Source organism: Equus asinus, chromosome 10 (assembly GCF_041296235.1).
Source record: "Equus asinus isolate D_3611 breed Donkey chromosome 10, EquAss-T2T_v2, whole genome shotgun sequence".
NCBI lineage: Eukaryota > Metazoa > Chordata > Mammalia > Perissodactyla > Equidae > Equus > Equus asinus.
In genome coordinates, this window is record NC_091799.1 from 33,593,420 (window position 1) to 33,606,666 (window position 13,247).

A 13,247-nucleotide genomic window follows, 5' to 3' on the forward strand; every position below is an offset into this window, starting at 1 on the left:
AAGGAAGCAAATAGCCCTGACTTCTCCACGTCAATTAAATCACTGTGTTGCTTTGGGCAATTCTTTTAACCTCACTGTAGTTCAGATCCTACATTTATGAAATGAGGAAATTTGCATTTTACATATTATAGAAGGTGAACTTTAGTACCGCCAAGAACTATGGTTGCATTTATGTCAAAGATAAATCACAAGGCAAATGTGGGCATTCTTATCAGAAAAAGGCAGAATACTTACTTAATGAGAATTTTATTTTTAGTCCAGGAAATTTCAGGCTGGGGATAGGATTCCACTGCACACATGAAAGTAGCCACTTCTTCAACTAAGGCATCCACTGTTTCAAGAGGAGTGGTGATGACAGGAGCTGAAAGGAGAGGACAAATAAAATGAGAACATACTAGAATGCTGTTTACTAACCCTTCTGTAAGCAGTCAGAGGCCACTGCATACCTGAATGAGAATTGTATTTCCCCACAGCATAATAAATTTGCCAAAAGGAAGGAAGATTTTATTTAGAGAATTTTGCTTCTACTTCCAAACTAGGCATTTGAAAATCAAAAAAGAAGAGTCTCGGGAGAATAGGACTTAGAATTTATAGTATATGAATAGGGGCACATCCAGGCTTTGTGAAGCCCAAAGTTATATAATTTGGATGCCCTCTTTAAGGAAAAATATATAAAATTATGAATACAAACTGTCTGTGGCCACTCCAACATCAATCAACTTGAAAGGAGGTGTGATTGAAGGGAAGTTAGAGTGGAAAGAGACAGAAATCTTAACAATTGTTGTTTAAAAACAATTTTTCCCAAAGTTCATAAAAATACATTTTCATACGAATACATTGCTAGAGTCTGCTGAGGGTTTTAGAAAGGGATCCTGCAATTAAGAGACTTTGAAGCTTAAGCTTCATCAGATTTATAGAGAATTCATATCTGCATATGAGTAGAGTAGAAAAAGACTCAATAATAAAAAGATAAATAACCCCAATTAAAAAGTGGGCAAAGGATCTGAATAGACATTTCTCCCAGGAATGTATACAAATGACCAACAAGCACATGAAAAGACGCCCACCATCATTAGCCATTAAGGAAATGCAAATCAAAACTACAATAAGATACCATTTAATACCCCTAGAATAGCTATAATCAAAAAGAAAGATAATAGCAAATGTTGGCGAGGATGTGGAGGAATTAGAACCTTTGTGTATTGCTGGTGGAAAAGTAAACTGGTTCAGTCACTGTGGAAAACAGTATGGTGGTTCCTCAAAAAATTAAACATAGTATTAGCATAAAATCCAGAAATTCCACTTCTGGGTATATACTCCCAAAAGAATTGAAAGCGGGGACTCAAATGTATATTTGTACCCTCATGATCACAGGAGCATTATTCGCAAGAACTTAAAGGTGGAAGGAACCCAAGTGTCTGCCAATAGATTAACAGATAAACCAAATGTAGTTTGTCTATACAATGGAGTATTATTTAACAATGAAAAGAAATGAGGTACCAATACATGCTACAACATGGATGAAACTTGGAAACAGTAAGTTAACTGGAAGAAGCCAGACACAAAGACAACATATTGTACAATTCCATTTGTATGAAATGTCCAAAATAGGCAAATCTATAAAGGCAGGAAATACATTAGTGATTGCCTAGGGCTGGGGGACAGGATGAAGGGATGAGAAGGTGACAGATGGCTAAGGGGTATAGGATTTCTTTTAGGTGTAATGAAAATGTTCTAAAATAGATTATGATGATGAACACACAACTCTGTGAACTGTACACCTTGAATGGGTAAAGTGCATGGTATGTGAATTATATCTCTGCAAAGCTGGATTTGTGTATGTGTTTTACAAAAAGAAAGACAACAGGAGGAGAGGCTGTAGACGTGGTCTCTTTTCTCCTTCCTCGCCTCTCCCCCATGAAATGAGGGTCACCTGGATTGGAAAAATTGGGGAGGAAAAAAAGAAGTTAAGAAGGGTGGGAGTGTATTGGTAGTGGGATACACCCCTCTTCAATGCTTCAGGAAACCTGAGAATCCCACCAAAACAAAGGAGTAGGGTCCTGGTGACCTCAAGGGCTAGATGATGTGGGAAAGAATGTGCCAGCACCTGTATTTGGGTGAGTCTGGAAATCTACCCTATTGCACAGTCTGATGTAAAATAATTTTCATCATCACCACTTTATCATTATTATTATTTATTATTATTTTTTTGGTGAGCAAAATCTGTTGCCAGTCTTCCTCTTTTGGCTGAAGAAGATTGGCCCAGAGCTAACATCTGTGCTCACCTTCCTCTATTTTGTGTATGGGATGCCACCACAGCATGGCTTGATAAGCTGTGTATAGGTCTGCGCCTGGGATCTGAATCTGCAAACCCTGGGCAGCTGAAGTGGAGCACACGAACTTAACCACTATGCCACCAGGCTGACCACTCATTATTATTATTTATCAGATGTTTATTTACTATTTTCCCTGTAGCAGGCACTGTGTTGATGTGAAGCAAAAAGATGCATAACACACATCTCTGCCTCCTAAAGGCCCACAATCTAGGTGATAAGGTAGGATAGACACACAAAATGATCAGCTGTGATAATAAGTTATGCCTGCTATCCTGGTATAACTATTAATAGGGCCCCTTATGCTCCAAAAAATACCTTAGTTTGGACAGTAAAGGATATGGTCATTTTAGTTAAAATGCAAGGCTCATAGGAAAGCCAAGTAAGCAAAGTGAACAATATCTCAGATGTGGAGTAAGTGGTGACAGCCTCATGAAACACTTCAAACAAACTGACACATGGGCCATAAAAGATGCATCTACTGCCTAAACAAACCTTATTTTTTCAGTAAACGCATCAGCTGAGAGTGAAAGAAAATGGTGGTTGAGAGTGTTCCACTTATTCCATATCTCCCTTGTTAGTGTTATTCTTTTCTTAAGATCCGGTTTAAGCATCATCTCCTCCCAATTTCTATGACTTGCCCGATAGAGTCAAATGCCCTTTTCCTTAACCTCAGGTTATCCTGTATATGTCACTCTTATAGCACTTGTCACACAGATGCTATTAAAATGATCTGTGTGTATCTTTGTCCCACACTCAATTATAAAAACCTTGAGCTTTGGGTCAGGGACCATATCTCAGACCTCTTTCAATTCTCAGGGCTAGCACATTGACTGATGTATTGTTTCAGTGAACCAGACTATATTTCTGAGGACTTTATAAAAGGTATATATTTTTTAAAAGGCTGAAGGAGAGTAGCTGAAATAAGAGAGCAGAAATTTTAGGTAAAATGACATCTTATAAATAGGCATCAAGGCCACCCTTTTCCAACTTTCCCCTGAAATAACCATTAAAATATACAGAACGAAGTAGGAAGAAACAAGGATATGAAAGGTATTAAAGAATAGTTAAGAGGCATAGAGTATAGATTGACAGGCACTGATATACTTCTAATAGAATTTCCAGAAAAATAAAATAGAGAGAAAGCTGTTCATTTTTCAAAATTGAAAAAAAAAGCATAAATATTAAGATTGAAAATTCCCACCAAGTGCCAAGCCAGATAAAGAAAAATCAATTCATCCTTAAATACATTGGATTAAAACTACAGAAAATTAAAGATAAAAGAAAATCTTAAGACCTACCAGAAAGAAAGGATCAGTTACCTTAATAGGAATGCCAATTAGGCTGACCTGAGATTATTCAGATTGTTCAGCAACAATTGATACCAAAAGGCAATGGACCAACATCTTTAAAGGGCTGAGAGAAAAATAACTGTTATCCTCGAATTCTATAGTCAGCTTAGATAATCGTTTTGAAATGTAGACAAAATAAAGACACACAAATATTGAAAGTGTTTACCACTCTACCTTCTCTGAAACTGTCCCTAAAGAATATATACTCAGCAAGAAACAAATTTTTCCCAAAAGAAAGGGGTGAAGGACAAGGAACAATAGCAAGCACAGATGGTGGTAAAATATAATTGCAATTTTAACGCACTGTAGAATATTAAAAAAAACAAACCACTAATTTTTGTGTTTAAAAAAAGAGTGGAACTAAAATTCTAAATAAACAATTACAAGATGAAAATTCAGGGGAGAAGTTCAGCAGATAGTTAAAACATGTTAAGCTCTTTACTGTAAACAGGAAGATGACAGAAACGCTGAACATGGGGAGAAAAATATATGGTTAAATGCATATGTTACAATTTTATTAATGGTCACCACTAAAAGAATAGATGAAGTCAAAACTTCCAAAGTAGTAGGAGAAAAAGAGGGTCTAGAGGTGAATCAATCAAAAAAAGAAGAAGGGGTCAGCCCCGTGGTGTAGCAATTACGTTCACACACTCCGCTTCGGCAGACCGGGGTTTGCTGGTTCAGATCCCAGGCATGGACCTAGGCACTGCTTATGAAGCCACGCTATGGGAGGTATCTCATGTATAAAATGGAAGAAGATTGGCACAGATGTTAGCTCAGGGCCAAGCTTCCTCAGCAGAAAAAAAAAAAGGAGGATTGGTGGTGGATGTTAGCTCAGGGCTAATCTTCCTCAAAAAAAAAGAAAAGAAAAAAAAGAAGAAGAAGCAGAAAAAGAAAAAAAAAGGAGGATAAATAAGCCAAGAAAAGGCGTGGTTAACAGAAGACGTAAAAGAATGGGGGAAGAAACATGCCCAAATAAATCAGAAATCACAATGAATGCCAATGGTGTAAACTGACCTATGAAAAGATAGACACTATCATACAGTATTAAAAAACACAAAAGACACACCTAAATAAATTACAACAGAAACGTTGGAAATAAAGAGAAGGGAAAATATATACAAAGTAAATACCATTCAAAATAAAGTGATAAAGCAATAAAGCACTACCAAGAAAAAATCGAATATAAGGTGATAAGCATTTATAGGATGAAGAGAAACATTACTTAATAATAAAAAGAACAATCCATCAGGAAGAGACAACAATCATGAGGCTTAATTATTTAAAAATATAGACTCAAAATAAATAAAAACAAAGCCAGAAGATATTACAATGAAGTAATAGGCTCCTAAATTTTTAAAGAAAATCACACACACACACGTATATGTCAGAGAGAGGGAAAATGGAAGAATGAACGAGTACCAAAATGTTAAAAGCATTTATCCCTAGAGGCGAGCATTCTGCATAATTTTTTTTTGTTTTGCTGTATCTTATAATGTTAAAAAATAATATATATTATCTCTATAATAGAAAAAGTTACAACAAATAAATCAGAATGTCACAGGAATGTTTATCTTCCAAAGAAATGGAAGCAAACTTGTAACTGATAAGAAAGTTTGAGAAAGTCAATCTCTTAAGAAAAAATTATGTATTTTCTAAACAACTAGTGAGTGAAATAAGCAATTGATTGTATAATTATGTAGAAATTAAGAGATAAAAACTAAAAATATTACATTAATTTTATGCGATGTAGGTTGTGATGAGCCCAAAGTTAAACCAATAATCTTGAATGCTTTCATTGTTTGAAAAGAAAGACTATTGAGCAACTAGGCATTGAGAGTCAATCTAGGACAGGGCTTGACTTCAAATTCCTGATCCCATCACTTTCCAGTTCCATAAAGTCACTTAACTAGTGCTTTGGCATCGTCAGCTGTAGATGGAATGATAATAAAACCACCACTTGTCATGAGGATTAGAAAAATGAATATACGTAAAGCATCTAAAATTGTCCTTGGCCCATAGGGAACACTATGTGTTATTTGATTCTGTAAGTTAGAAACAGAAACCTGAGCTGCTCAATGGTTCTCCTGGTCTCTGGATTACATGCAAATTTACCATTAATATTTACTCCTGGGACTCTATCCAAGGAAATAATCACAAAATGGAAAGGCACATAGATGACTTTCACTGCACCAAACAGATTAATTGTACTAAATTGTACTTATAGCATGAAAGTGGGAGAAGAGTTAGGCATGCGGTTTGGTCTTCCTAACCATGTTCTGCTAGAGCGTGCTTTTACCGGCTGGCAAGAGCAAGTGTTAATTTTTCAGGAATTTAGTGAGATAATTGTTAAATACAGCTATTGTTAAAAATTAAGTCATATAAATTTATAACTAAATAAATTATGTTAAAAACAATATAATAACACTAAAAATTTGTCATTTCCTAATGGTTGTACTGCATTTTACTAGTATCTGTGTTCTTGAGGTTATTCGCATCTAGTGAATCTGTATGGTAGAAACAGCATATAAAGGTGTGCTCCTGCACGTCTCTTCCCCATTCAGTGTTTGTTGTTACCTTGACATTGGCTGTGGTTGGAGTATTTACAGTACAGAAACAAACAAATGCAACAAATCAGGGCCTTTTTATTTTCTCAGAGAGGCAGATACGAAACATATACCAGCCACTCTTATCCAAACAGGATATTATTACACAGTTGCTTCAAATGGTATTTTGAAGTATTGATGATATAGAATACGCTCATGCTTTAGTGTTAAGTAAAAATGGAAGGCAGCAGAATTGTATAAACAATTTTATGATACCTTTTTATTAGGCTATATAGAAAAGAATGGAAGAAAATATACCAACATGTTAACAGTCCTGGATGTATGTGTGACTTTTTCTATTTTAAACTTTTGCATATTGTATGTTTTCCCAAAATCATTCTTAATCACCCTGTATTATTTTTATTTAAAAAATAAACTTTGTTCATTAGTTTCTTCTTACTTAATACACAGATGCAGAAGTGACAGAGTATTAATAGTATTAAATAATTAATATTAATACTATTAATATTACTTTTCCAATGAGGTGACACAAACTCTGTTGAGATCAGTTAAGATCAAGGGAGGAAATCTTAGAATGTCTTGACAAAATGGATGTGGAGAAATACACGAGGTGTTACTAAGTATCTTGTTGACACCTTCCCATGATGTTCAGTGGCACGAGAGTCTTGTGTGATGTTTGCCTCTGTTTTTAGCAATTTTGGTATCTAAAATTGATTAAGAACCTGCTATGGGTCACACGTTATAATTTTCATTCATTATCTCATTTACCACAACAAACATAAAGGCAGATATTATTATCATTCTCATCTGGAGATGAGGAATGGAGCTAAGAATGGTTAAATAACTTGTCTAAACACAACAAAAGTAGGAAGTGATAGAGCTGAACTTCAAGGTTAAGGTTGGTTTAAAGTTCCTATCTTTTAACTCTAAGTTATACCATGTCTTCAGCATAGTACTGGTTACAGACGGGGGAAAAAATAAGATTTACATCAATATCAATTTCTATAGGCAGAATATGGTTGGTTACATCCACTTTGCCTATATTCCAAAATTGTCCAAACAAATCTGCTTTCAAATTTTTACTGACACGCTCACATGGTTATATTTAATGATATTTGTTGGCTCAGCAGACTGTCTCTTGTTTACTTTCATTCTACTACCCAGCTTTCATCTCAGTCAGAGCCTGTTTAAGCTAGGGCACTATTTCTTCCCTCAATCCAAGGACCATAGGAATAACAAATACATGAAAATGAGCACAACGCTCTTCTGGACCAAAAGAGTAACTTGACTTGAATACCAGCTTCTTGAAGAGAAGGACATATTACCCTTTTTATGGGCTCTTGCACAGGCCATTGACATACCAACTTCTCATTGAATAGTTGCTGATTAACATGACCAAAGAATGGAGTAAACAAAGAAGTCAGGTGTAATTGCTCCTTTCTTTTTTAGTTAAATTAGGTTTCAGATTTGGAACATATTCACATTTTTCTAAAGTCATGAACATAGTATTGTTTTTTCAGTATGAGAAAATGCTTTGGTGTTGGAAATTTTTAAAATCCCCCAAAGAAAGAGGATACTCAGTGTTGGTCATTATTTGGCATCTCTTAGAAACTGACACATTTATTCTACTGGTGATGTAATGAAATATGTTATTTTTTATAATGATGTCGTTGGAACTTGCAAGATTTGTTGATAATCTCAGTAATCACTTAATGCTGTATCTTTAATTCCTTGTCACAGATCACAGTCTTGGTCTTTGCCTTTAGGAACGGCCCTGGGCATAGGCAGGTATGAGTTCTGGCTTAGCCTGTTAGAATTTCTGAAATTGTCTCTTCTGGGGGCATTCATTTGAGTAGGACATGATCTCATAGGGACCCATTTAAAATATGCCTGTGGTCCAGGAGTGATCATTTCACTGATCATTGACAATCACAGTACATAAGATTATGTGTTGAGCACCAGTAGGCACTTCATTTTAGGAAGAAACTGAGGATTATAAAGACTACATGGTCTCCCTAAGGACACACAGAAAGACGCTGGAGACCAGGAAAAAGAACTTGATCTTAACATTCTCTTCCAGGCCTTAAATGTGCTCATTTCACTTTCTTCATTATTCAACCTAGACTGCCTGGTATGTTGCCATATAAGCTCAACTCCCTTACTCTCTAGCCCATTAGCTGCACTGACCCCGGAAAGCTCTAATCCAACCAGCTGTCCCTGATGCTCCTATGTTCATATAGTATTGTTGGGTAAAGTGAAACAATGGTGCAGATCAGGGCCACTGTAAAGGTGCAGTCCCCAGCCCCAGTTGAGCCCTCAGCACGGCCCATCTAGTCCTTCTATATTCTCTGGTCCACTCCTTCTCTCATCTTCCTGAAAGGGACCACTTCCTTTGGGTCCTCTACTCACTCCTCACTTGTCAGTTTTTGCTAGTGACCTCAAGTCCTATTTCACTGAGAAGTTGCCTATTTCGCCTTTGGAATTATGGTAGAAATCTTGACATTTCTGCTTCTTCTTTTTGTTCTGCAAGGTCAATAACATTTAACGCAACTGTGTTTTCGCCAAAATGCAATGAGTTACTCTTTCACTGCACGTCCATATAAAACATTCATCCAGGACTTGGTGTTCTGGATTTCAATGACAGCTGTGCTTGCTCTGACTTAGTCATATGTCAAACCTGTGAATCCTGTCCCTGTATACAAAACGATTTAAGAGGAAGTTACTCAAACATATCTAAAGATAAATCACTTAGACTCAGAAACTTCTAGGTATGGTAGTAAATGGAGAAATTTTAAAAGTGGAGTTTGGACAGGAGTTCTTTGTACACATTAAACAAATTCAGTGCTGCTTACATGAACTGCTATACTCCCACATAATTTAAATTCAACCATACACTTAATATTTCTCGATAAAGCAGTAAATGCTATTGAAGTACGGGGTTAAGGCAATTATTCAGTGAAACGTTGGCTGCTTTCATACATGATGGTTTGTAAAGTTCTCCTGCTTATGGGTTATGACATTGAGCTTATCATGGAAAGTATCACTAGTCGAAATGATTCAGAAAGGTAGTGCCTTTTCCCCTTGTCTTTGAACAGTAGGAATCTCAATTAAACTAAAACTAAAACAATAAACTATTAATCCTACAAAGTTCATTATTAATTTTATTGAAAAAATGATACACCAACAGAAAAGGATCCACTGAATACTCTTGCACTATTTTGAATCTTTCAATCTATTTTGTAACACATTATCGTGCAGATTCCTTGATTCATTCATGATAAAGGATTTAGAAATAAGGTATCCCATCTTAAAAACTCTTCTTATTATTGCCTTCTATCAAGAATAGAGAAAGCAACCTATGAGGTAGTTTGTGTGGAATGTTTTATTAATTTAAATAGCATTAAAATAATAGCATATTATGGGGGGGGTTTTGTACCAATATATTCCATGCACTTTGACATTTAAAATTTTAGGGACTGTGTTTTCACAATAATGTTTATTCTCAGAACTGGTTTGTGTAGTTAATGGATGTTTGCCCTGCTAGGCCTGGTGTTTTGGGCTAAGGGTGATGTCAAACCCATACTAATTTAGATTTTACAATAAATACAGTAGACTAGGCAAAAGCATTGTTTTAATTTTCGATTTTACAATTGAATTATAGCAGTAAATAAATTATAAACCAATAAACAAAGTTGGATTAAAAATCTGATCACTTTATTTAAAAGCCAGGATGTTTGTTTTTGTCGCTGTCATGCCACCAGATTTTCAAATTTTCAAAATAGAGATGGTGTGCATTTGAATTAAAGGCTTTACCTGTAAAGTTTGGAAACTGACAATCCTTTCCTTCTAGAATATAAATTAGGAGTTCAGATAGAGAGGCTGTGTTTTTTTTGTGCACCAAATTCTAATTTGAACCATCAAAATCAATTGTCCTGCTCCTCATAAAGTTGAATTCTAGAAAAGTTCAGCATTTAATCATGTTGTTATTATGTAACTTTGTGGTTTAGAAAAGCACAAATAAGACTTATAGCAATCTATAAATTCGAACATCCAGGTGCTGCCTTCCCGGACATCCGTTATATGATCAGGAAGTATTAAAATAATCTGAAGCCAATGTTAAGTCTTTCTGGCTATTCTTAGTTGTTTGAAAAGTTCTAGGTTCTCTTTTATCTGGAGATACCTTAAAGTATTAGTTGGAATTAGACATTTAAATACATTTGAAGACACCATTCTGCTCATGTAAATGGAAAAAGAAACAAAACAAAATAAGTCTATGAAATCAGACTGTGTGTGAAGAAAGCTGTATCAGCATGTGAATCTTAACCTTGTGACTCCAGAAATTTTATTGAATTTCTATGTTTCCCATCTACATACAGACACTACCTTCACTTATCTACACAATACAAATGTGTTTAGTTCTTTGGTAAAGTAATATAAAGGGAAAATAATTCAAGCATGTCATCAAATACGGAACTCGTTTTACTCTACTGTAATATATTTAACTTGGATATTCTTTAATTGATACCATTCAATCTATTTCCTCATGTCTTTTTAAAAAAGATTTCAATGAAGCCCTCGGTCACTTTGCACATCATACTTTCCAGTCTTTCTTCCTGATTTGAAATACACTAGTCTCAGTTTCATAATACGCTGGCCAGAAACCATTTCGCTGTGGACATTCTTGCTACTGCGACAGGTGTTTGTCAGTTTCTTAAGTTGCTTTCCTTTCCCCCGAGGTGGTGTTATTTCCGGTACATTCCAAAGGCAGTGAAAAAAACTTTTGCAGTCCCTTGCCAAGTCAAGTCGTGATGCCAGCTTCAAAGTTATTAAGAACCCATTGTCTTCAGGCTTTTATTATATAGGCGAATTCTGTGCATCTCTCTCCAATTTTGATTTTTTTAGGAACTAAACTATTTACTAAGAGTTTTGTAAAACTAAAACTGAAAATGGAAATGATTTTTGTTCAGAAGCAGACGCTCTGGATGTCTGGGAGTAGGGTTGATTATATTCCTGGCAAACCTGATGTGAAAAGGTTTTCATCATCCATTGAGACCACCCTGAAATTTGACACACACGTAAACAATACAGACCTTGATAACTTCCAGTCTACTTGCTGTTTCCCCTACGAGTGAGGGCTGTGCATGCACTTTATGGCTAAACTTTTTAGTGCAAAACTTATAGGAGGGAGGGATACCAGTAGAAAGGAGACCATCAACCAATTGCTTATTTATCCAGTTTTCTCTCTCTCCTTACATTGCACTTCTACTTCACCAAGTAAAACCCAAACCCACCATAATATGAATTGGTCGTGATCAGAGCACACACACGTACTTTAGAATATGACAAGGCAACAAGAAGACAAGATTGCTCAAACCAACCTTTTGGAAGTTTCTCAGTCCCGCTGAAGGCAACCAAAGTAAGAATATGTACCAGTGGAATGTTGACGAGCTCTCTCATGATTAATCCAGGCTCAGGCAGGAGAAAGTTCCTTCTGGACAACGCAAGGAAAATGCCCCCACAGTTTACATTTTAAAGCATAGTTTGTTACAAAAGGGTCGACTGCTAATGACTGTTTGTGTCAGCAGCTCCACAGGCTCTAAGTATAATCAGGAATTCTCAGACTTGGCTGTAATGATGGACACGGCCAGCTGGTGAGTATCCACTTAGGCCAGTAATGCAAGTGTAGGGCTGGAGGAACAAGGGAAAGAAAATCCCTTTAGAATCCCTTTTAAGACAGTGGCAGAAGGACAATACCAGATGCCTCTTGCAACCATCACCATATTCCCTGAGGTATAGTTTTTGTGACCTTCGGATTCAGCTCACCACCTCTCTGCGCTCAAACCAGAATCCTGGGTGTATGTGATCGTGACTCCTCCCATCTCTCACTCCACCTCCCGTATCTAATCCATTACCAATTCCTACAGATTGCATCAACTCAATATTGTTTGCTTTCCTCTCCTCCTTTGATTCCAGCTGGTATCGTGCTATCTCAACCTCCTTTTCAGAAGTTCATCTTTTCTAAATGACAGTGATAGCCTCCTGTTACCATCCTCTAACCTCTTTTCAGATAGCCTGTCCTGCTTAAAAGCCTTCAGTGGCTTCCCATCACATCAAAACATATTCAAACCTCCCTGATATGACACAGGAGGCCTTGCTGGACTCTGCCTACCTCGTTAGCCTTGTCTTTTATAATATTTGCTTCTTATTTTAATATTTAACAACTTGTTATAGGTTTCCTGTCTACAGTTTTCTCGACCTCATGAATTGCTCATACTGTCCTGCTGTCTTGGAATGCTTTTTCCCTCCTCTCCACCCAATTAATACCTATCTCAGCTTGATCATCATCTCCTCCTGGGAGCCATCCCAGACCAAAAATCCCATATCTTCCCAAGGTTGCATTAGGCTTGCCTCCTCTGAACTTCTGTAATATATTGTGCACATCTCTATCATTGCATTTACTGCCTTGTTTGAAGATTTTTTTCCTGTTGTGTTGGTGGTGATCTCATGGCCTCATGAGTCTACTGAGTCAGCAACTGTGGGCCGTCAGCCAGTTATACTCCTTGCAGTGGGTTCTCCTGAAAGTGCACCTCCATGGCTCCCAAAACTATGCAAATCACCTTTTCCCACTGAGCAATATGTCCTGGACACTTTTCTAAGTTAATATATACAGAACTGCTTCCTTATTTCTGTTGGCTACATGGTCTTCTAAATACTGGATATATGATGGTATATTTAACTAATCCCCAGTAATGATGAGAGAACCCATTTTCCTACACTCGCATCAACACTTACCTTTGAATACATTTAAATAGAATAAAAACAGTATTTCATTGTTTTAATTTACACTTATTTCACTGAATACTATTGGTAATGAGAATTTTTCATATACTCGTTAATTATTTTCCTTTTCTTTGGCTTTTGTCTATTTTCCTTTTAGGTCATTTTTTCTTTTCTTATTAATTTATAGGATTTTAAAAAATATTCTAGATGCAAAT

At 36.3% G+C, this 13,247-nt stretch overlaps 1 protein-coding gene across 2 annotated transcripts in view; it reads right to left on the minus strand.

Annotated features, from left to right (window-relative positions):
* Positions 1-12,095, minus strand: part of MUSK (muscle associated receptor tyrosine kinase) — a 97,991-nt gene extending 85,896 nt beyond the window's left edge. For both annotated transcript variants that reach the window (XM_070519023.1, XM_070519022.1), the window contains exons 1-2: positions 11,631-12,095; positions 235-361 (exon numbers count right to left, since the gene is read on the minus strand). In XM_070519023.1, the coding sequence (XP_070375124.1) occupies positions 235-361; positions 11,631-11,709 (206 nt within the window). In that variant the 5' untranslated portion in view covers positions 11,710-12,095. The remainder of the gene's footprint in view (positions 1-234; positions 362-11,630) is intronic.
* Positions 12,096-13,247: the final 1,152 nt, after the last annotated feature.